The following is a 25,366-nucleotide window of genomic DNA, read 5'->3' as shown; positions in this document are numbered from 1 at the left end:
CAACTGATTCGCAGTGGGCATCTGGGAGAAGAAACTGCGCCGCGAGCTGCTGGCACTCCGACAGGTGACAGCCTTCGAGCAGGCACATAGCAGCCACTCCACAATGAGTGCACACCAGGGCACCACTTCATCAGCTTCCGAAGGATCGGACAGGGAAGAAGCGCCCAGCTACACCCCCAACCCTGCTGCAGCTCAATGAAGCTAGAGAGCAGCCGTGCACAATGCCCATTCTGGAACGCGGACTGTCGGAACTGCAGGAAAATGGGCCACATCGCTCGAGCCTGCTGGGCCAAGTCCAACTGGAGGCGCTATTCCACATACCACGACTCAGCCGTAGCACACACCACAGCCTCAACCAGCATCCAGGTACTGAACTTGCCCCTGGACACCCCCGATAAAAAAAAAGTGTCTGTACTGATCAAAGGGGCTCCTCCATCTCCACAATCTTGGAGAAAACCCTTAAAAATCTATGTCCCCACATCAGGCCACCGTTGAACTGGCTGGATTAATTTTGCGGGACTTCCAAAAGAACCCTGTTCAGATTAAGGGTGGGCCAGAGTCAGAATACAGTTCAAACATTTTGAGAGGGTGCTGGACATTCTTGTGGTGAAGTGCCATGCAACTGACCAGCCAAAGCAGCCACTGACCACAAGCCATTGCTGGGCCTCCTCGCTCCAGACCTTCAGAGCCCGCAGATCCTGTCCCAGTGCATCCTGCGATGGAACGAGTTCCTCAGTGCTTACACCTACTCCCTTGTATACCACCTACCGCTGCCTTCGACAGACCCCGATTCAGCGGCCGCCCACCATGTGATGCTGATAGAGGCTCTGCCCTCTCTCCACACCACTGAGGTAGCCCGTTTCTCGGGCTGTGACTGTATCTCCTTGCATGTGTTTTGGACTTGGTGGGGAGGGGTTGGCCCACAGGAAAGATTGATGCAGCGTTTAGGGCCTTTACATCCCACTGGGATGAACTTTTGGCACACAAGGGTTGCCTCCTTTGGGGTAGCCACACTGTAGTCGCCCCCCCCCCACTCCAGAAGCAAGTGCTTGAAGCCTTGCACAAGACGCACCCAAGGATGAAGGCCTTGGCATGTAGCTATGTATGCTGGCCAGAGATGGACAAAGAAATAGAGGGGTAGGTAAAACGGTGCCAGCCCTGCCAAGTGTCCAGGCCAGATCTGCCCAGTGCCCCCACTCACTGATGGGAATCCAACCGCATGCCATGGTCCCGGCTACACTTAGACTTTGCAGGGGCATACCAGGGTCAGATATTTTTCATTCTGGTTGATGCTTACACGAAGTGGTTGGAGATGATCCCCATAGCCTCAACCTTCACCATGGCTGCAGTCAGAGCTCTTTGCAGGGCCTTTAGCACACATGGGATACCGGAGACCATGGTGATGGACAATGGGCATACCTGCTCTTTATTTATACTCTGCACCCCCATCTCGGTTCCCTCGAGGGTTCCCCCCACTGGCTCAGGTATTTGATGCATGTGGAGAAGTGGAGCATGTGGAGCAGCAGATGCATGTGGAGGAGTGGAGAATCAAACCCAGTCCTCCACTCTTAACCACTACATCAAACTGGCCCTCTACTATGCCAAAGGTCTGTCATCTCCACCTCCCAGGAATTCTGGGAGTTCCTGGACAGGTACCTCATCCATCACATATGGTCTGCCCCATTCCATCTGGCCATTAATGGCAAAACGGAGCACATGGTCCGTACTACTAAGGAGGCCCTTGGTTGCATTGTGTTTGAGGACTGGGACCACCACCTGGCTGCCTTCCTTTTCGGGAACCGGACTACCCTGAACCCTGTTACAGGCCAGAGCCCAGTGGAACTGTTAATGGGCAGGTGGTTGATTACCCGGCTAGACAGACTGCATCCAGACTGAGCTCCAGACCTCCGCAACTCCCCTGAGATCCGGGAGGCCACTAGGGGATTTTTCCTGAGGGACCCAAAGAACTTTTTGAATGGCTTGGAGTGGATACCGGGCTGAGTGCTGCAGGCCACCAGGTCCTGCTCATATGAGGTCTCGATTGAGTGGGGTCAACTCCTCCATTGGCACATCGACTAGTTGCGTCGCCACACCCTGCTGGATGAACTGGAGGAGCCTGAGGACACAGGGAACGGAGAGAGCGGAGGATTGCCATCGGCAGCCATGCTGCCAGACCCGGTCATGCCAGCTGTGGAGCCTTGCAGAGACTTTAGTGATCTTCCCCTGGCAATGGAGCGAAAGGAATTTCCACTGCAATCGCAGGGCAGGTCTCTTCCTTCCTCACCCCACAGCAAGGAAGCAGAGGCACCGCTTACAATTCCAGCAGCCCCCATTCCGCTGGCTGAACCTTGGTGGTCACATAGGAAACGATGGCCACCAGCATACCTAAAAGACTATGTGCCTTGACAAGGGGGGGAGGAGTGTTGTGGATTGCATTTCGGTCCCTGAATTTACAACACGGCATGGCTATGCGCGCTGAGGTGACCCTGACTGGGATTGGACCTGACAGGGAAGTGGGTTGTTCCGGTTAATACATATAAGCAGGGACCCAGCCCCACCATGTTATCTTTTGGATGAACTTGCTAATAAAGAATGTTGACTGCTGATCGTCTGGGAACTCAGTACATTACACTCAGCTATGGATGTGTCTGATGATGAAAGGAAAGTCTGATGCTGCAAAGAACAATACTGCATTGGAACATGGAATGTAAGATCTATGAATCATGGTAAGCTGGATGTGGTCTGATCAAACATGAGATGGCAAGACTGAACATCGACATCTTGGGAATCAGTGAATTACAGCATTACTGATATAACTAACATGAATTTGAGTGGACTTTGGAGGATGGTAGAAGACAGGAGGGCCAGGCATGACTTGGTCCATGAGGTTGCAAAGAGTTGGACTCGACTGTGCGACTGAACAACAATGAATACTTCTCCATAAACTGCTTAAATGTTATTAAGCCAACCTTTTGCATTTCCACTTACATATCCTTTAGGCATAAAACCAAAGTCACAGTGGAAAATCCCAGCGTCCTGATTGGGACTGTACTGCACCAACTATTGGCTGACACTCTGTCACCTCTTCCTGCTACCATCAGGTAGCCTCTCTGTCACCCGTCCACTGCAGCCTTCCCCACATTCTTGCAAGATTGGCTCTCAATCTGCCTCTGCCTTGCCATTGGCTGATTCTGCTCTAAGAATAACTGATAATGTGCCCACTGAACGCATCCAGATCCAGTCAAGGAGGTGGATGGGTAGCCTTTACTAGGATCCATGGGGCCTAAGTCTTTTATGTCATCTTGGTCCATTTAGATCCATTCAGAAATGGAAATTTTTGTTTAATAATTCATGAGATTGTATATATAGAATGGATTGTGACATGCCCATCCAATCCACCAATCCCAAGAGTCTGGCAGCCAGAAAGGAGAGTCAAGGGGAGAGCCAGGAGCTATGGTTTGAGCTCCCGAAAGAGGAAAGCCTGCTGGCAGGGGAGGAAAACCCAGCCCCCACCCCATCGCACGCCAAACCAGGTGAGAGAGACCAGGAACACCTGCCGTATTCCAGCTGTGACCCTTCTGTCCAAAACCATCAAACACCTGAGCCGGTGATGGGGGTGCAGAGTATAAATAAAGAGCAGGTATGCCTAGCCAAGGAGGATTGGCATGACACCCACAGAGACTGTGCAGAACCACAGCAGCTGTAACCCAAAGAGAAGCGAGAGAGCACCTGATTCAGTTGCTGTCTCTGGGCCTGTGATGAGAAAGAGGGAGTTTTGGAGCTGAAAACCACCCTCCTCCCAATGACTGAGGCAGAAAAGGCTACCCACATCAGATGGTAGCCGCATCCTGTAGTCATTGCCACCCTAAGGGATCACCCCCACCAAGGCACGGAGTGATACAGGACTTGGGTATTTAAAAACAAACCAACTAACACAATCTACAGCATACAAGCAAGGGAAATGGAAGACAAAAAGGTTGGCCAGGATCTGGCACAATGTCCAACAGTTCTGTGCCTTTTGACCTTCTAGGGAGGAGGAGAAGATTGGATTTATACCCTATCCTTCAATCAGAGTCTCAGAGCAGTTTAATGTCTCCTTCCCTTCCTCTCCCCACAACAGGCACCCTGTGAGGTAAGTGGGGTTGAGAGAGCTCTTTCGAGAACTGTCTTTAAAGACAGCTCCGAGAGAACTGTGACTGACCCAGGTCACCCAGCAGATGCATGTGGAGGAGTGGAGAATCAAACTCAGTCCTCCACTCTTAACCACTACATCAAACTGGCACTCTTCTATGCCAAACAGGGCCACTCTGAGGCTCCCCCCCCCTGCCCACACAGGGCCATTATCTTGCCAGTCTACCCCTAAATAATGGGAATAGGTTTGCCAATCCTCAGTTGGAGGCAGGGGATCCCCTGGTTTGGAGGCCCTCCCCCCCCTTCAGGGTTATTAGAAAACTGAGGGGAGAGAGACTGGTCTCCATAGGGTATAATGGAGAATTGATCTGTGGGTACCAGGTGCTCTGGGGGGCTGTTTTTTTGAGGAAGAGGCACCAACTTTTCAGCATAGCATTCTGTGCCTCTTCTCAACCCCCTCCCCCCCAAGTTTCAAAAAGATTGGACCGGGGGGGGTCCCATTCTATGAGCCCCAAAAGAAGGCACCTCTATCTATTATTTCCAATGGAGGGAAGACATTTAAAAGGAGTACAGTCCCTTTAAATGTGATGTCCAGAACTCCTTTCAGAGTTAAGTTGTGCTTGTCACAAGCTTGTTTCTGGTTCCACGCCTAAAGTCTTCCGGCATCACACCCAAAGTCCCTAGATATATCCTGAGTTGGACCTGGCAACCCTAAATGGAAGAATTAATGGAAGCTGTAACTCTATTTTCAGGATTAAGATTCAGGTTCCTTTGTAATGGAGCAACCTGGCTCTTTTACACGACCGCTGGGCAAATACTAAAAAGTACTAACACAAATTTACATTGTCAGTATATAAACATACAATGAGGGACAGCAAAATTTCAATCTGACTGCAAGTGAGGAAATATGATTAATAGTACCCCATTATCTATCCATACTAAATGATCAGTAACCCTCAGTTCCGCATACACTCAAGCAAGTTGTATGCAGAAATAAGTATAAGGTTAACCAATCAGATTGTTAGCACTACATGCTCTATTTATTTATGTTTCATAAAAGATTATGAAGCTTGATGTAGTGTGAAAGGAACATTTACATTTATGCAACCCTGACTAAATATAACTATTCACATGAACAGAAAAAGCATTTTAGGCCCAATAGAGCTTAGCTCCACAATGACATTGTGAAGAACTGCAAGATCACTTTTACACATCTAGCTACCAAACTGTTGTAAGAAATAATATGCTGCCATTTTGTTGGCATCACGCCCTACCACTATGAGTAGCAGCCAGTTCAGCTACTTTTTCCTGATCTGGAATGTTCTGTCATACTTTACAAACATCACTAGACACAAATGGAAGTAAACTGATAAAAGAAATCTGAGGTTAACACTAGTATCTGGATGATCAGATCTGACCACCCTGAACCAATGGTTGGTGTATCAAGCTGAGAGTCAGTTTGGTGTAGTGGTTAAGTGCGCTGATTCTTATCTAGGAGAACCAGGTTTGATTCCCCACTCCTCCACTTGCAGCTGCTGGAATGACCTTGGGTCAGCCATAGCTATCGCAGGAGTTGTTCTTGAAAGGGCAGCTGCTGTGACAGCCCTCTCAGCCCCACCTACCTCACAGGGTGTCTGTTGTGGGGGGAGAAGATATAGGAGATTGTAAGCCACTCGGTCTCTGATTCAGAGAGAAAGGCGGGGTATAAATCTGCAATTCTTCTTCTTCTTCTTCAATGAAGGAGCTGAAGTATACAGGACCTTTAGAAGAATCTGGGAAGCAGATCCCACTCAGCATGACCAAGGGACCACAATAATTACGTTGTATTTTTGATCCTGTCAAGTACTCAGAGCTACAAGACCTTAATTCCCTTCCTACCAAAGATTCATTCACAGCAGTTATTTTTCAAATGGTCAGTCAAGGCTTTTTCACATCTCCAATCCCTCCTTCTCTCATTGAAGCAATGGCAGGCCTCTAGTTCACTTTGCTTTCCCTCCTGTACCAATCAGAAGTGCTAATCTTAACTTCCCCAGGTTTTTCCCTCTTCCTTGCAAGCCTGCAGGAGTGAACTTTTGTTTTGCAATTGTGCTCAGTCTTTAAAACTGAGCTCTCTTCCTGTTGCCAGCTTGCACACTACTAACTTGCACAAGTCAAACACACTCCTAGCACGTATGTTTATGGCTGCATTCTTGTTTGCCTCCTTTCTGTGTGCCCTAGTTTCTTCCGACACACTGATCAGATCCACCTTCTCTACTCCTTTCTATGTATTGCCTGGAATTGCTGTTGAATCACCCACTTAGCTCCCTTCCTAAGCATCCTTCCTTGGATCTCCCTCTAAACCATAGTTGGTATTCCAGTCTGAGGACAAGAGAACTAAACTACCTCAAGTGCTTTCTCAGCACAATTGATTACCCACTCTGCCTCTCTTCCCTCCTCTGCTTGCTTCGTGCTGCCTTTTTCTTAATTCCCTGAAATTTGCACTGCTCTACTCAGTGGTGACAGAACTGGGTATTGGTTTTGATGGGCTCTGTGGATTTCATGTGCTCAAATGTATGGAAATATTGCTATGATTGCTTGCCTTTAACCCCAGTTCTCCTCAACAAACTATCTCTGATTATTTCAACCTTTCTAAACCTTCTATGGAACTCCGTCACTTTTCATTTTGATCTCATTCCCAGGTCTCTGGGCACACAATCTTCATCCCCTTCTATTTGAGTCTGACCCTTAGTTCTATTCACTTAGACACAGACGTTTACTTGTGTTGCTTTGAGCACAACTGATATCATGATTCACACAGAGCCATCCCAGCTGCCCCAAGTGGTTAGATGGCACAAACTACGGTGTTTTGCAAGAGGATGCTGATGTTCAGATTTTAGGAGTGGGACAAGGAGACCTCAGTAGAGAGGAGTAAGATTTCCTGTAAGTTTAATGTCCTGTTCTTGAGTATACTGAAGATTAAAGTGTAAAAAAAACTGTGTAATTTGTTGAGAGTCTGTGAAAAATACCTTCCAATACTATAGCAATGTTTTCAACACAGATTTGTTTTAAAGCAAAGGGATTTATACCTTTCACATGTAAAGCCAGCACACTGGTCAATGAGACAGTGGTCATTCAGTTGTGTATTATGAGAATTTGATAAGAAACACAATTCATCCTGAGGAATAATCACATGTCTTTTGAAACACAGAAAGACATTGAACAAAGTTTGAGTCCAGTGGCACCTTTAAGACCAACAAAATTTTATTCTGGGTATAAGCTTTCATGCGCACATATACTTCTTCAGACACATTGAAAAAGAAGTCACCAACCATTATCCTCTTTAAGTGGTGTCTCTGGCTGATGGGAAACATATTCAATCAAGAATTGCTCCCTGCTACCTCTGTGTTATAGCAAGGGATTCTGGAGAGATGGAGATGAAAAGTACCCTCCTCTCAGAGTATAAAATTATTCTGAAAATTCAGCCATTCTAAGTGACTGCTTGAGTTTCTTGTATAACTGAGTCAGCCTTGGTTCCATATCTGTTCCCATGTAACAGTATTTCGCTTGAATAACAAATCTGAATTACCCTTCTCTCTTACCTTTCCCTAGTTTATCTCAACCATACCTACTTCACTCTCTCCCACATTCTCAGGGCCAAACTACATGTTACATCTATCATGTGAATGCCATGAGGACTGGCAGCAGGAGGACATCAACTGCAAGTCCCCCCCCCCCCCAGGTCTTAATTTAGACTTGATTCAGACTCAGATTATGGCACATGGGAAGGAGGCAGTGCCGGCACTGGGGGTTCTGCCTTCCAGCGGGGAGGAGGTACGGCAGCAGGCTGCTCAGAGGTTGGCTCTGAGCGTGCTTCACTGCTACTGCCACCCCCCCTCCCAACCTTGCTTAGGCTTCCTGGGTCCCAGGAGGCTGAGCTCAGTCGTGGCTGCAGTGGGCACTCTTGGAGCCTGGCTTGCCGCGCTGTCCCCACCCAGCCTTCTGAAGACCTGGGAAGCCTGGGTGGGGGTCAGGGCAGCAGCGAGCATGTTTGGAGCCAGGTTCCAAGCATGCTCGCTTCTGAGGTGCCCCGCCAACCCTGGGCCCGGGAAGGCTGGGTGAGGGCAGGGGGCGGCTGCCTTTGCATTCCCCGGATCTTACAGACTTAGGGAATGTGAAAATGGCCAGGTGGCACCTGCACACTGCGGTCCTCAGAGCCTCTGTGCTCCTTGGAGCCTGTGCGTGGGGAGTGGGGGCACTTTGCAGAGCCCCTTAGGCACCTGCCTCTTTGGCCTACTCCCATGCACTGGCTGTGGAAGGAGGGATTCCTGTCTCCCCCTGTATTGTTTCCCCAATACAAAACAGCACTAGTGAAGCCTTATTTGACCCATCATAGGGCTGAAGATGCTATCACCAGACAATCTACAGCTCCTCCAATGGGGCAAATACCATCCACTGGGGCCATTTCAGATCAGAAGAACAGCACTGGGGAAGACAGAAGCCCTGCCTCCTTCCTGTGCCATGATCCCAATCTGAATCAGGCTTTGACAAGGCTTTTAAACTGAGACCGATTTCCCACTCACCCTACGCTGCTCCGACGTTCCTCTTTTCAGCTCAATGTCCTTCCAATTTCCCACTATCTGCCCCGGGGCTTCAGAAAAGATCGGTGTTTTTGCACAGCAAGGAGAGACTGGTTTTTAGCAGTTTCTCTTTGCTGCGCAAAAAGCACCAATCTTTGCTGAAGCCCCGGGGCAGATAGTGGGAAATTGGAAGGACGCCACACTGAAAAAAGGAATGTCAGAGTGGCGTAAGGTGAGTGGGAAATCAGTCACAGTTTCCATGGGGGACTCAGAGCTGTCATATGGCTGCCAAGTTCCTTTGGAGATCACATGGTAGATGTAATGTGTAGTTTGAATATCAGATTCACTCACAAAGCACAAAGTTTAAACTGTTACAGGACTAACCACACATACTCTTCTATTATTATGAGGTGCCACAGTCAGGTATCTGACTGATAGATTTTTTTTGCAATTCAATATCTAGACGATTCCTTGGGAACTGCAAGTGTATCTTTGCAGGATTCTTGCTGATCCTAGCAACACTGTCTTTTGGAGCTGAACTGGTGTTATCTGTTCAAGGCCCAGAATGTCCAGGTGTTTCTTGAGACTTCTAGGCACTGCTTCAAGGGCTCCAATGACAACTGGCACAATGGTAACCAATATTCCCTCTAAGCTGCAGAGTCTTGTGAGCAAAAATGCTACTAAAGCTACTGGCATTAAAGTTGTGAGCTACTATATAAATTAGTGTGCTCTGGGGTCATCCTTCCTGAGCTAAGACAAAAATGTGTGAGCTTCAGGCTAAAAATCTGTGAGCTAGCTCACGCTAACTCAGCTTAGAAGGGACACTGATGGTGGTCTTCTTCTCTCAGAGGTGCTCTAATTCTTTTTGTAAGTCTTGGTATTTTATGGTTTTCTGTTCTTTTCTATTCTGCTGTCTCCTGGGATTGCCATGTCAATGATTCAAACTTTATTTATCTTCTTTTTCTACAATTGTGATATCAGGGATGTTATGCTCCAGTTGTTCATCTGTTTGCAATTGGAAGTCCCAAAGAAATTTGTTTCATCATTCTCCATTATCTTGTCTGGTTTACACTCCCACGAATTTCTGACTGATGGTAAACCATACTTTTAGCAAAGATTCCAGTGCAACATAGTTGCAACTCTATTTTGATGTTCTTTGTAGTCAGTTTGAGCAATTTTACTGTAGACACCAGTTGACTGTTGACTGTTACATCCTTTGTCTTTCAAAATCAACATCTACTGTTACCATTGGTCTTCCGAATCTTGGCTTGCATACTTTTCATTTCAAGTGCCTGCTCTTGTGTAGCTAGAATGAATCCTTCCATTTCTTCAAGTGTCCTTTTTGGAACCACTTCTAGGTGTTTTCATTATTTATCCTCTACGTCTTTCAAATATTGCCCATGCAAGAGCTTTTCCTTCCAGTTATTAAAGTGAGCCTTTTTTTCAATCTTTTTCTAATTTTCTTAAATTTCTTAAGGTTACTTAAAGTTCTTAAGTTTCTTAAGACTTACTTAAGGTTAAAGTAAGTCTGCCTTGTTCACTTCAACTAGAAGCTTTTCTTTGCTTTTCTTGGTTTAGTCTATCAGTGCTCATTTTTCTTCTTCAACTTCTTTCTTAACTTTCAAGAGACTTATTCGGCCTAATTTTCTTGGTAAGTAGAGATGACCAGCATCACTTCTAGGATGTAACAAGTGATGCATCATCATTATCTTGTGAGTTTTGTGATCTATTACTTCTAATTCTGCTTGTTTCCACTCAATAATGCCAGCTGTGCTGTCAAGAAATGTTCACAATGCATTGTGGTGCTCTGGAAAGGCATGGAGCATTCTATCATCAAGCTGGAGTGCCCAGCAAAAGATGTTGGAGCAAATCTTCACTCCTGGAAATGAATGGCAGCTACAGCAGAAGCAGACTCCATACTGTTAAAACCCCATGGTAGTTTTGAGTGCAGTTGGGTCAGCTTGCTTGCTTTGTGAATATTAATATTCATGCTTCCTGCTGGCCTTATGTGTTCATTCCCATGAGGGAGGGACTCCTGATGCTGCCATAGAGCGAGTTATGTGTAAAATCAGTGACCCATGAGGCGAGAACAGTTTCTCTGATTGTGTTTCCTCCAGCTTTGCTCAGCCAGGCTCTCATTAAACATTTAATGCAGTTCCCTAACCCTCTGTATGTTTCGCAGTGGGAAGGGGAAGCAAGCTTACACCACCCCAACAGCTTCCTATACTAGCATCATCTTTTCAAGACTCTTCTGAAACCCTTCACCTTCTGCAACAACAATCCCCAAAATAGTTTTTTGTGTTTTGGGCTGTGAGATAAGAAGTGCCTGAGACTGCCAGATGCCTTGGACCAGCTCTCACACCTCAGTGGCATTCAAAATCACTTTCCCTCTCTGCTTCCAAGGGCTTCAATTATTTATGCACATTTAGGCAAACAGAGGAAAAGAAACAGAATCACAAGAAGTGAGGCACTTCCTAATTTAGAACCTGTTTTGAATGCAGGGATCCATCCCAATAACACATGGACCAATAGGTGTGAAAAAAATCTGACAAAGCATGTGCAACATCTATTTTATTTGCTCTACTACATTCTTGTCTGCTGTGCTGTATTTTTAGAAATGTTACTGTCACTGATCCAATTATTTTACTGCTTCTTCTTTTGACCAGTTTTACTATTTGTGTGTTTTTAAGCATGTCTTGACTTGTACAGCCACAGCTGTGATCTAAATACACAAAATAACTTAATGTATATTTAATAAATTTGACAGCTCTGAGCATACTCCAGCTGCATGTCTTTCATCCCTCAGCAGCCACAATCAGTTTTTATAGAATTTGGATTAGAAGAATTTAGAATTTTGAGCAAGAGATGCAATTTTAAAAAGGGCTTGGAGAACAATACCCCCCCCCTCTTTTAAAAACAAACAACAACAATCAAACACTGCAAGAGACTGGAATGAAGTTGGAAATGGGGTTGCAGGAAATTGAAATTAGAAAGTGTTCCCTGGTTCTGTTTCCAGCTTAGCACTTCTGTCTTCACTCTAGAATTATGTAGTGATGCTAAGGGAAAGTAATAGCTGTAATGGTATTGGACACGGAGCACAGATTCTCATAGATCATATGGCTACTTTCTCCTTCATGCCATCCCCCTTTGGTATTGACATGTCTACACTCAAAATGGACATCAGCTATTGCTATTATCATAGCACCCTAAATTCAGTAAATCACAGTCATGGAAATGGCTCCTGGTCATTGTGAACTGAAGTTATGCATTGCTTGCTTCATGTAAGTATTTTTTCTACATGCTTTCATACCAAGGGGAATGTCTACATAATGAAAAAGGAAATTTCTTCTTTAAAAATCACCTACTGCTTCTATTACCTTGCTTGTCCCAGAGAGTACCATAAGAGATTAAATAGGCAAGCACACCTGTCTCCTGGTCTCACTTCCTTTTTGTTTTGCATGTGTTCCTTTATAATCATTTCCTCCTGCTTTGCCACTTGGAGTGAGAAGCATTGTTAACTGCCGATATGGCTGGACTCTGCTCAAATAGCATCTGATGGTATGGCAAGAAAAATATCCAGAGACAATTGTCCAGCAAACAAATCTTCACTTTGTATGTGGCTTGTTTGTCTGGAACTCCACACCCACCATGCTTAAATACAGCAGTTTCATTGGTATACACAACAGAGCCTCCAGCTCCCAAACTGCTGATCTTTACATACTAGGATATCTGCATACCATTCCCATAGGATGCCACTGCAAAATCAAGGTTCTCTACTGTTCAGTCATGAAACATCAAGAAGTAATTCAAAGTAATCAAGAACATGACTATACATCTAATCAAAGCTACAAAACACTTTAAATTGCTAGGTGCTAGCACTGGATTACTATGACATGTTCTACAATGGAGCACTCTTTGAAGATTGTTCAGACGCTCCAATAGGTGCAAAACACCAAGCAAGATTGCTGTTGGGTGTCACCTACAGAAAATACATCTCACAGATCTTAAAAGAGCTGTACTATCTGTTCCAGGGTTAGGAAGGTCCTGGCACACATGCCAAAGAGTGGCATGCCCAGACATTTAGCTGAGCCCAGCACCTTTCTTGCTCCACTCCAAAAGCAGAGATGCAGTGGCATTGTAACAACTGCAGCATTGCTCTTGAACTTCTTCTTTTTTTGCCCCAGGAGTGGAACTCCTTCTGGGCCTACACCTCATGAGTTTCTGAAGCTCCTTGCCAACAGTTGGTATAGCCGTTCAGTGACTGAGGCTGTGAGGTGGGCACAAGAAGTTTCCAGATGAACACATGGTACCTCTGCCTTTGTGAGAAGCCAAAGCCACTCAGTGCTGATGTCCTCTCAAGGTGAAGTTACTTCTATGATCAATGGGCACTGGGGCCTCTGGAAGGCAGAACATCATGCTGTAAGACAGCAGGATCCTGATAAAAGTACCTTCCTGTACAACAGCAGTGGTTTAAAATTAGAATTTGGAATCCAGTAGTTCTCAGTTACAATCTCATTGTAATCTTGCTCACTAGTGCTCTTCATGCACCCTTTTAGAGCAGGTGTACCATTTTTTCCCCATCACCGTTGCATTCCTAGGTGTATGGAAAGCAAAACCACCATTGTTTCATACTGATATTTTTAAGTAGTCTTGTTTAATTTCTGAAAGTAAACAAAAGTTAGATCTTTGTACAACACATGCCTAGTGTCTGGCCAAGTACAACCTTTATCTCTCCCTCTACCCCATCCTATGTTAAAACACTGTTTTGGCTTTGGACTGCCACTAGTTTTAAAACACCACTAGTTTTAAAGAACGCTTCGTATTCTCTGAAAATCAGTGGCATACCACCCGGTTCATTTAGGGTTGCCAACCTACTGATATTACAGCTGTTCTCCAGACAACAGAGATCAGTTCCTCTGGAGAAAATGGATGTTTTGGAGAATGGACTCTATAGCATTATACTCTGCTGAGGTCTTGTTCCCCATCCCACCTTCCTTGGGCTCCGCCCCCAAATCTCCAGAAATTTCCAATTCCACAGATGGCAACCCTATACAATCTCTATATTTATTTAAGTGAAGTCCCATAAATAGAACTACATGTGGCCCTTGATGACTTGGAAAGAACTGTGGAACTTTACTCCTTGGCGGCTATCTAACCTTTAGGCTATGGTCCTCCACTCAGCTGCATCCCATTCCAGTAAATTCAGTAGCCAGTATACATGGATATGAGCAGGGTAGTAGCCTTATAGAAAGTTGTTTTCTGCTTCTACATGAGGACGTATTTCCTCTGGAGCTAAAGAAGTTTAAAAATACGTAACTAGCAGATCAACCCCCCATGATAATTAAATTCCATTAAGTATATAAATATTTATTGCCACTGGTAAGTGAGCACATTACATTTTTTAAATACTCTTTCCATGAAACAGAGTCATTATTATAATCACTGTTGTTAACTGCTGTTGTGCTCAGTCATGTAAATAATTCTAACATACAGTAATAAAATACTTAATTCTTCAACACAGATATCGCTACTGTCAAAACCCAACAATAACATATGAAGCCTTAAAGACCACGAACATCCTCATCTTTTTTCAGTATCTCCTTAGCCTCCTACAGCAGCCCTGCTTTATCTGCTCTCATGTGATTGGCCACTTGCCGCTCAGGCTTGATTAACTTAACACAAGGTCATCTCTTTCTCCTGCCTGACATCCTTCTTATTCTGCACCATCAGTGGAAATCTTACCTGGGCGCTCAACTGTCCCACTTCTTGCAAACCTAAAAAACTGATCACACAGAAGACTCTCTGGAAGGCAAAGAATGCAAGAAGGGAGAATCAAGAAAAAAGGATAAACATGTAATGGGAAGACAGGTGCTCAGAAACCACCAACAATGTGGCATCACCACCAAGGCTAAGTAGCAGGTACTTAACAATAGGAAAGTGAAACTAATAAGGGAAAGTGTCAACTAAGACATAAATGTATTGGATAGAGTAATATACAAACTGGAGAGGCCCAGCTAAATCTCCCCACTCAGATGTAAAGTTTACCATACAGCCTTGAGCTAGTTCCTATCTCCCACCTCATCCCACATCACAAGGTTGTTGTAAGGACTGAGGAGTCATAGGTGCTTTAGAGAAAGGGTGTTACATAAATATACTACATAAATATCAACATGGCTGAAATCCAGCTGCTTCAACACTTTATACAGAGGTGATCTGGTCTAAGTCTGTCCCAAATAGTGTTTTTCTTCTAAACCACAGTATTTCTTACTCTTGCAACTAGAAGAAGAAGAAGAAGAAGAAGAAGAAGAAGAAGAAGAAGAAGAAGAAGAAGAAGAAGAAGAAGAAGAAGAAGAAGAAGAAGAAGAAGAAGAAGAAGAAGAAGAAGAAGAAGAAGAAGAAGAAGAAGAAGAAGAAGAAGAAGAAGAAGAAGAAGAAGAAGAAGAAGAAGAAGAAGAAGAAGAAATTGGATTTATATCCCGCCCTCCACTCCGAAGAGTCTCAGAGCGGCTCACAATCTCCTTTACCTTCCTCCCCCACAACAGACACCCTGTGAGGTGGGTGGGGCTGGAGAGGGCTCTCACAGCAGCTGCCCTTTCAAGGACAACTTCTGCCAGAGCTATGGCTGACCCAAGGCCATTCCAGCAGGTGCAAGCGGAGGAGTGGGGAATCAAACCCGGTTCTCCCAGATAAGAGTCCGCACACTTAACCACTACACCAAACTGGCTCTCTAAGGGCTTTAAGGGCTTCTTAGATCTAAAAAATGCATTTTTAAAAGGAAAAGTGCCACTTTTTATACTAGCAAAGAGAACATGCCTGCAGCATGTGCCATGGCCATAAAGCATGGAAATAAAAGAAACTCATCTATCATTATTATTTCCAATGATGTGACTTGACTCTCATGATGTGAAGGGTTCTTCTGACTCATGGTGCTTTCAGTTGGCAGTTTAACGTGAGCCAGTGCTCCTACACCAGAGCTGTGACAAAGGCAAGAGAGGCCTAGGCAGATACTGCTTTTAGTTGCTTTATAACTTTGCAAGGCAATAAAAAATATTCAAGTGTAAACCTGTGATGATGGCTAATTGTTTGTATAGCATCTCAAGTACAGAAAGTACTTATTTCCCCTTATAATGGGCTGGGGGAAAATTCCACGTGTTTGTTTCTATGTAGAGAAAAACTGTGTGGGAAAATTGTTTTGTTCTGTATGGAGATGTGATTCCCCCACACATACACTGCAAGTAGACAAACAGGACTGCCACTGTGTGGATTATGAGTAATCTAAATTCACATGGCCAGGAGATAAGAGTATTTTTCATACAACAGGGATAGCCAACTGGCAGTCCATGGGCTGCATCTATCCCTAGACCTTGATGTTTACTATCTGGTTTCCCCTCCTCTCTAACCATTAAATGATACGCAGTTGCTGTCAACATTCCATATCTCCTGGAGCATTTTTTAACTCCATGAGCAGCTTTTTTAGGAGGGTTCCTTTGATTCATTTACCAAGTACACTTTTCTTAATACATGAGGTGTGTCCCAGTACCATCTATCACTGCTCAAAATGGCCCCCGTATGATTCTCAGAAGATTGAGTTAATTTCTCCTCCTCTCTCTTGTCCCTTTAAGTGATACTCAGCTGCACATTCTGCCCCTTTTGCCCTTATCAGACCACTTTATCCTTTGACTAATTTACAAAATCATATTTTGCACACACTTCAGAAGTCAGTCCCCTGAATATATACAGACTGCTTCCTTGTCTGTAGTTGACCCTTTGTGCAGTTTTCATTACTCATACAGCTATTGGCCACTTTACTATTAAATATAGTGGTGATGTACTGTAAGCTGTCTTGAATACGCCACTGAGATGGAATACTTTTTTTTAAAAAAAACCCTCATTTTTCTTTCTGTTAACTGACAGCAACCTCAAGAGGTTGAGTCTGAAAGGACGGCTGGAGAGTAGAGAGATGCAAGGTAACTATCCTCTCAACCTGTTTTGCCACTCAGTGACACACCCACAGAGCTGGTCCTTCACCAGTAAGCAAAGAAATAAAAGTTTTGTAATGCCATGTTAAGCAGAGTTATATCTTTCAAAGAGCACTGACTTCAACAAACTTGGAAGGACAACTCTGTTTAGAATAGAATCATAGAACCATAGAGTTAGAAGGGACCTCCAGGGTCATCTAGTCCAACCCCCTGCACAATGCAGGAAACTCACAAAAACCTCCCCCTAAATTCACATGATCTTCATTGCTGTCAGATGACCTTCTAGCCTTTGTTTAAAAACCTCCAAGGAAGGAGAGCCCACTACCTCCCGAGGAAGCCTGCTCCACTGAGGAATCACTCTGCCAGGAAGTTCTTCCTAATGTTGAGCTGGAAACTCTTTTGCTTTAATGTAAACCCATTGGTTCTGGTCCTGCCTTCTGGGGCCACAGGAAACACTCCTAATGCAATCCTAATTGCACTCCTAATGTTGGAATTTGTCTACAACTATATTACTTTCCTATATTTGATGGCCATCTGACAGCAAAGCTGATTCTGTGAATTTAAGCAGATCATGAGAGAGAGAGGGCATGAAGGGTTGCATCAGTGCTTAGTTCTCATGACCCTTTCTTACATGCCCAGGGAAATGCTGATTGTCACTTTGGGATCAGGAAGTAATTTTTTCCAGCCAGTTTGGCCAGGGATCCTGGAAGATTTATTTATTTATTTTGCCATCTTCTAGGTATGAAACAGGGGTCACGGGGGTGGGGGGAGGTATTTGTGAATTTCATGCATTGTGCAGGAGGTTGGACTAGATGACCCTGGGGTTCCCGTCCAACTCTATGATGCATACATTACCAGAATACATTTTTAAAAGGATATTAAGATTACACAAAACTGGAGATTACTTTCCTGTTCTCTGGTCTAGCCTACCTGCACTCCATCTTTTGTTATCTTTGTTTTTCGGAACATGGTCCCTTAGTTGCATTTTGTGATGGTGGGGTTCCTCTGCTGACCATGAAATAGCTATAAGTCTTGATGCGATTAACTGGAAATTCTGGGTTTTACAAGTACATATTCCATGGCATCTTGCTTAGGCTGCACCCCTGATACAGACCTATATTTCGAAGACCAAGATTTTATGGAAGGGAAACTATGATGGAAAAATAGCATTAAAAAAATCTCAGCTGTAAAACGAGCTACTGGTACAGAATCAAGGCTTCAGTGATCCCTCCTTGTAGGGCAAAATGTGAAAATTTGATTCCTTATTAAATAGAAATGGAAGCACAAGACAAGTGTACATGCTTCTTGCCCCCACTTGCATTATCTTCTAATGGACACAGGGCTACAGCTTCCTATAACAAATTTGCACAAATCACTTCCTTCTCCACCTCTAATGATGAATGCCTATGGGAGCATTTTAAATTCTGCTTTTTAATTTTTTACAAAAAGGATATGGAGATCACACAAAGCTGGACATTACTTTTCTGCTCTCCAGTCTACTCTTCCTTGAACACCCTCTTTTCTTAGCTCTTCGCTTTTTAAACACAGCCCCTTAGTTGCAACCCACACTCCTTATTGCTTTTAAAGAAGCCCTTCCCCTACTGAATTCATGGTAGATATTATAACTGAGCCCCTGGGGGGCTGAGAGGTGGCAGCAATGATATTATCTGCATCTGTCTTCATTTCCCGGTTGCTTCGTTTCCCTCTGTAACAGGATGAAGTCTACGGGGGAGCAGCCCACAGAAAGGAACTACAGCCTTCAGCTCCTTCCTAGCTTTTCTCCCGCGGATGGGGAGGGAGCCATCTTCTGAACTGTCATTCCCACCTCGTTCCATATTGCCAGTAGATCGAAACCTCCATCCGCCAACAGGGTCCTATCTTTCCTAGCCACAGCAGGTTTAAATTTAGCACCCTGTTCTCCCCTACCACTAGGCTAGGGAGGGGCGGATGGGCGGGGAAAAACGACAGGGGAGCTATTCCGGGAGTCAGTTAGCACCTGACAGAATCAGAGGAATTTTACAGCGAGTGGGCGGGATCTAGACAAGGGAGAAGGGAAAGGCGGCGGCTACTGTGATGCAACAGTGTTGCTCAGCCTTCACCCAGGAAAATCTGGATGCAGAAAACCGGCGTCTTGCTGAGCTACAGACAAAAAACGGTTCTAACACCAGGTGGTTTCTGAGCCAGCCAGCCCCAATGACAGAAAGTGAAACAAAGGGGAGAAGATTGCTGAGCACAGAACGACCACAGGAACGAGCTGGAATGATGAACGAATTTAGCAGGAGTAGGAAGGAAGGCACAATTAGTAAAAGATCGCCGCCGACCAGGATTAAGGGACACCGTCAGCAGCTCAGGATGGACAGCTCAGAAGATGCTCAGATTTAAATAGAAAATGCGTGGGAATTGACCAATCGCACTCGAAACCCTATAAAATTCAAGGAGATTCTGCCGCTCGTAGGCTAACTTTACGAAAACGAGAAGCATTTCCTTCCCAGGGGGCTGGTGGTAGCAGATGATAGCGGCAGAAGGCGTGCCGCTTGCGGAGGCAGGAAGGGGGGCTTGCCCCTAAAGCGCCTGCATCGCAGGCCACGCCCCGCCGCCTAATTTTGCCCACGCTCCGAGAAGCGCTTAATGCGCCGAGAGGAGCGAAAAGGAGACTGCAAGCAGAGCAAGCATGGAAGTGCCTCTGCTCTGGAGAACCGCGCAAAAATTACCAGAGGCCCCTTTGCGAGTTAGAGCAGTACCGTCTTTGTCTGCTTTGGCGGCGGATGCCTCTTTTCTTTCTCTGCTTTGAGTTCCGAGTCCTACTCTGCGTACCAGGGCCCTAGGCTACAACCTTCTTCATGTTCTTTCATATATTTTTTTAACCAGCCTCGTGTCAAGCCTCCGGCGTCACCTTCATTTGCATGCTCCCGCTCTGACATCCCCCGATACCTGCTCTTTAAACATTTGGGCCTTTTCGGCCTCTCCTTTACCTCCTCAACAAGTCCCCTCGGGGTGGGGGAGGGAGACACCTATTTAAGGTGCATGGTCCATTTTTAAAATTATTCCTTCAGATCACTGCTGTCATTGGGCGAGTTCTGACAGCTGCAGCAGTCAGGTAGCAAAGAACGACCAAAACCCAGAGGTTTTAAAGAAATTATCAGCGAAAGGGGTGGGGTCGCCACAGGGAACTCTTCCTTGAGTGGCTGACAAAAAAAGATGTTGGTCTGAACAACGTGATCTAATAATAAAAGGGAATTTCACTACATTGAATGCAAGGGAGGGGGGAATAGAGGGAAAGGAGCAAAGGGGGGGGGTAAACTAGAAGAGATACCACACTCCCTTGTTTGTCCCTTTGAACAGGAGAGAGCATAAGATGTCATCTTGCCTAATTTCTCTCATTTTTGGGAACCTGCACAGCAACAAACGTCTAACTTTTGGGAACTTTTAAACTGACCCCTCTAGTTGTCACTTTAATATTGGTTTGATATGCTGCAATAACCAGCCAATGTTATTTAACTTCATGTCATGAAAAGATTCAGCTGCCCATTTCCACTTGTAAAATCACTATTAAAAGGACAAAATGCCTTCCCCCTGTCCAGTTTACCTAGCGTTCAAATACGCATTTGCTATTTTTCTCAGCATGTTCTGCCTCAAATGACCATTTGGAATCAACCCTCATTGGCTCAATTACACTTCAAGTTTCACCTCAGAGGTTTCTTTACAGTTTAGTATCCACCTAGCTCTCTTGTTGCTGGATCTCTTTCACTGCACATTTTTTTATATCTTTAATAATAGTTAATACACCACACAGTAAAGCACTTTTTATCCAGAAGCCCCAATGAGTTTGTAAACCACACAGGTGCCAGAAGTGCACAGTTTAAAGTAGAAAGCATCATGAGCAGGTTTCAAAGGGATAGGGATTACTGGCGTCTTCTCTTTTTCTATTTCATACCACATATCCCACTCAGGCATGCTCTCTCTCATTAGTCCACAGACTTTTCTAAAATGAGGATCTGAACTTCAAGGTCAACTGCTTCAGGTTCCCCCTACACTCCATATTTAAGATTACCACCCTGCCCCAACTATCTTTTTATCCTTATTCCCCTTGTTCATCCTGGCAGAATAATTTGTTATCAGCCCTCTTTTCCCTGCCATGCCTTTTTCTATGGGTAGTTCTGGGCCAGCTGCCTCCTTTAAAAAAAACCTTCCCAATCCTTGAGCTTTCAACAAGGCCTTTTATGAACCCCCATCAATTTGTATGCATTGTCTCCCAACTACATTAACATCCTTCCTACCTCCATTATTACTAGTGCTCCATTCAGACACTGCCTGTTCTGTCACTCCTTCCATAAACCTTGAGAATGGACTTTGTACTCCACCTAGCATACTAGCAGCAATACTCATTGACTAGTTAGACACACATCCATTGAAATCAGTAGAACTTAAGCATTCTTATGTACGCAGAGTTTTGACTTCCTATTTCTAATACAGCAGGCAAAATGGATTAACAGATGAGTAGTGAAAACTGACGCCTACAAAAGCTGAGTTGAGGCTGGGAAGGAAAACACAACTGTTCAGAAAGCAGGATTATATTCATAATACACATTAATAGTGAACACTACAGAGGGTGGATGCTGAGAGTTCCTTTTATACCTGCACTTGAACAAAGAACAGGCAGAGAAAGTAAAAGACTGCAAATTTCAAAATGCTAAACAGGAAAAAAATTGCTATCTAAATGCAATGTAATTTAATTAGGTTGTGGCAAGTATTGCCAAAAGATATCATTAAGGCCAATTGTTGAATGCAATTTTAAAAATAAGACCGTAAGAAAAACCTGGCAACACAAGACCAAAGGGCCATTTAGCCTAACACACACACATCCAGTGGCTAACCAGATGCTTCTAAGAAGCTTTCAAGTAGGCTACAAAAGTAACACACTATGGCTCAGACGCAAAGCATCTGCTTTGCATGTAGAAGGTCCCAGATCCAATCCTCAGCATCCGCAGTTGAAAAGATCAGTTATAAGAGATATGAAAGACAGACCCTGGAGAACCAGTTAGACTAAGTATAAATGACCAATGGTCTAATGAAGTAAAACATCAGTTTCATGTGTGCAATAACATCTCTTGTTCTTTTCTCCAGGCTTCTAGTATTCAGAGATATACTGCCCCAGAACATAGCTCCTTTGACTAACAGTAATCAGGATCCTCTAAAATCGATGAAATTCACATGCTTCAGGAAGGCAGGAAGAAACTTCCTAGTTCAGTAGTGTCTTGATTTACACTGAAGTCACAGAGCATTCTCAGTAGTAACAGTCAAATGCTGCCCACTGTATTAGATTTACTGTGCTATCCTAAACAGTTACACCCTTTGAAGCCAATGGAGTTCAGCAGAGGTAGAACACTGTGACTCCACCCACCTAGGACTCAAAGCATAATTTCTAAAAAGCTGTTCTTGTAAGTTAAGGTTCATTGATCACACACACACCCCATTGATTCCAACTTTACTGATGATTGGTTACCAGCCACCTGGAAGTGCAACAGAGATATATAAAAGGGAGAGGAAACTCTCCAGCTCCAAGGTTTTGACCAGCATATGATATCAAATCCTCCTTATCAGAACAGGATTCTGAAAACTACAGGACAGGACTTCCTCAAGGACCTATTCAAGATGCCTAAAGCAGAATAGTAAATCCTCTTTGAGCATACTCGAACCACCCTTTTTATATGGGAGGGGGAGGGGCAGGGGGGCGGTGGGGGAGGGGGGAGCAGTCAGAATGTCTCTTTTCTTATCAAGGGCGCGACACTCCATCAAGTATTGTGAAGACAGACAGGACCAGCGTTAGATTTGTTTCCTTTTCCAGAATAAAAGTTTCATGTAGGATTCTCGCTTTTCAGCGCATCTGTTCCATCCACCGATGGCTGCGGTGCTCACACACACACAAAAAAAACTACCCTTTGCAGCGTCAGCTGGACAACACAACAGTGGACCAATTCTTTCCCGAAGCCCGAGCGCTGCGGTGCGGGCAGCAGCAAACGCGTGACTCGAGCAGAAGAGCAGTGGCCCGACCTCCGAGGCTGACTCCAGGGAAGGCGCGAGCGGAGGCCAGGCAAGGAAACTCCTCCCCAGCCCCGTCCCGCCCCACCCCACCCCACCCGAAGCCTGGCCGCAGGGCGCCACCGCCGCCCGCCGGGAAACTTGCCGGCCAGGCTTCGGGGTGGCTGCTGGCACGCCTTCCTTTCCAGGAACAGCAGGTGCCTTTCGTGCCGCCGCGGCTGAGGGGCAGCGCCGAGTGACTCAGTCGAAGGGGAAAGAGCGGCAGGCGGCGACCGGCAAACTCCGCGAACTCCCGAGCAAAGGCCCCCGAGAGGAGCGGAGGCCAGGAGCCAGTCGGGCCGGGGCGAGCAAGAGAGCGGGAGAGGAGGACCCCCTGGCCCCTCGCAGCAACGTGGTCTCGAAGTCGAGCGCCCCCTCCTCACGCGCCGCCAACTGGCCTCGTTCCTCCTCCTCCGCAGCAGCAGCAGCTGCCCCCCACGCGGGATCCCCACCAATTCCCGCCAAACCTCCTCACCGCGCCCGGGAGCTTCCCTGCCCCCCAGCCCCCTCGGCGGGCGGCTGCCTCCTTGCAGGGCGGGCGGCCGGCGTCGCCTCCAGCCACCGCCCTCGGTTCCTGCCAGCAGCCGCCACTCGCACGGCCCCGGCCCCTTTTCGCCGCCCAGCCAAGCGCCGACCCTTCCCGCCCCCCGCCCAATCAGCCGCGGGCATTTCCCCGCCGCCGCCGCCGCCTCTTCCTCCAGGTGCGCCTCGACCTCCGCCTCTCTCTCTCGCGCACGCACCCCCCCCCCCCCACCCGCAAGACAAAGGCGGCGGCGGCGGCCCTGCCCACTCGCGCCGGGACCCAGCGCTCGCCTTTGCGCGAGGGGCCGGTCCCTGCCCCGACAAGCGTGCAGCAGCCAAGCCTGTGGTGAAAGGGGGGGGGGGTGTCGCTCTTACCTTTGGCTGCTTCTGGGTCCAGGTACATTTTCCTCCCGACGCGTGGCGGCCCGCGGGCTCCTTCAGCCGAAGTAAATTCCACCGAGGGTGCTGTAGAGAATAGGGCGGGGGGGGGGTCGGGGCTCTTTCTCAGTCAGTATCCAGCTCCGACTCGTTTCCCAAGAAGCGAGCCTGTCAGACGCTGCAAGGCGGCGGCGGGAGCCAAAAAGAAGCCACAGGCTGCTGGCGGCCCGAGAGTGACCTCCACAAACAGGTTGGCGTCCCAGGCGACCGGCGGCGAGAGAGCGGGAGCCGGCATGGGGAGGAAGGCGAGTGAATGAATGAGACGCCTACTGGCGAGGGCTCGCCCTCCCGCTCCTGGGCTCGCTCACTGATTCACGTCCACACAGGAACATGCCAAGCCTCTGGAGCCCTCCCCGTCCCCTCCCCTCGATAGGAGTGTGTGTGTGTGTGTGTGCGCGCGCTGCGAGCCTGTGTGACTGACGGTGCGCGCGTCTCGCGCTCGCCTCACACGCGTCCGGTTGCTGCTCGCTGCTGGCGAGAGGGGGAATTGCAAGGCAGACAGACAGACAGAAAGACGCTGCCTAAAGCAGCAGCAACAGCAGCCGGGGAGATTGATGCTCCTTTTGATTGCCTGCAGGCAGTCCCTCGAGGGATACAGTTTTGCTCATTGCTAGATGGCTCACAGGAATGCAGGGATGGTCCGAAATAAGCACAACAGAGTGTTGTCCGGCTGAGCATCTGTGGTTCGCTGCTGAAACGAGGGTTCACACTGAAACAAACATCAGCACCTGCGGTTCACACTGAAACAAACTATGTGCTGCTTGTACATTCGAGCAAGACTTACTGGCTGCTCAAGTGTAGGTGACTTAGCAGGAGTTTGGGAAGAGGGCTCAGGGAGACACCAGCCCACTGAGCAGGGAGTCCACTTCTGATCTTTCCCCTATGAGGCATGGCTAAGGTCATTTCAGTAATCAGTACAAAACTGATTCCCACCCAGCCCAGAAGTGATTGCTGGTAGGTACAAAAATAAAGCTTCCTTCTCCGGCCCTTTTGCTTAGTGGATGGCCATTAAAGACATATGTGATTGATTTCTTCCCCCACCAACCGGTTGCTAGTACTTCTATTGGAGGGTTGATTCACAACAGGAGTCCAGATTCCACTCTTATAGATGCAGATATTTAATCCAGAGCCTTACACCGTAACACATGAGCTGCTGGATCCATTTGAAACTCCAGGTCTCTGTCATTCTTGGAAAAAGTGAACACACGCAGCTCCCTTTCAATTTAGTGCTGGTCTGTCATTTCTTAAGTGGAGGGGAGGGCAAACACCACCACTAACCAAAAGGAAGCCCAACCCACAGGCTATATCATCTGCAAGGATGTGCGAGATAATGATATACAAGAAGTCAGAGCAGAGAGGAACACCCTGACAGATGAAAACAGTTCCCACGGCATTTTAGTTTCTATCTCAGGGTGTCAAACTATTTTGTTACAAGGGCCAGATCTGACATAAATGGGACTTTGTGGGGCCAAGCCATGTGTGTCATAAAATGTAATTCCAGGTAGCAGAGATATAAACTTTATAAAGGATACAGCATACCCATATATAGAATTTTTTTCTAGAAGGCGTGCTGGGGGATGCTATTTTAATTAATGAAGCACAAACAACAGGAGAGGGGGGTCGGGGGATCAGGAGAAGGTGTGTTTGGCAGATTTGGGAGGG

At 46.3% G+C, this 25,366-nt stretch overlaps 1 protein-coding gene across 7 annotated transcripts in view; it reads right to left on the bottom strand.

Moving 5' to 3' along the window:
- Positions 1–24,077, bottom strand: part of SYT7 (synaptotagmin 7) — a 335,907-nt gene extending 311,830 nt beyond the window's left edge. For 2 of the 7 annotated variants that reach the window (XM_060262268.1, XM_060262266.1), the window contains exon 1: positions 23,642–24,076. In XM_060262268.1, the coding sequence (XP_060118251.1) occupies positions 23,642–23,669 (28 nt within the window). In that variant the 5' untranslated portion in view covers positions 23,670–24,076. Of the gene's footprint in view, positions 1–23,641 lie in introns of all 7 variants that reach the window. The other 5 variants (XM_060262265.1, XM_060262267.1, XM_060262269.1 and 2 more) reach the window with 5 other exon arrangements.
- Positions 24,078–25,366: the final 1,289 nt, after the last annotated feature.

This window comes from Heteronotia binoei, chromosome 21, assembly GCF_032191835.1.
Source record: "Heteronotia binoei isolate CCM8104 ecotype False Entrance Well chromosome 21, APGP_CSIRO_Hbin_v1, whole genome shotgun sequence".
Lineage (NCBI taxonomy): Eukaryota > Metazoa > Chordata > Lepidosauria > Squamata > Gekkonidae > Heteronotia > Heteronotia binoei.
Note: the sequence above shows the minus strand (reverse complement) of the source record. Positions and strands in the feature narration are given on the sequence as shown.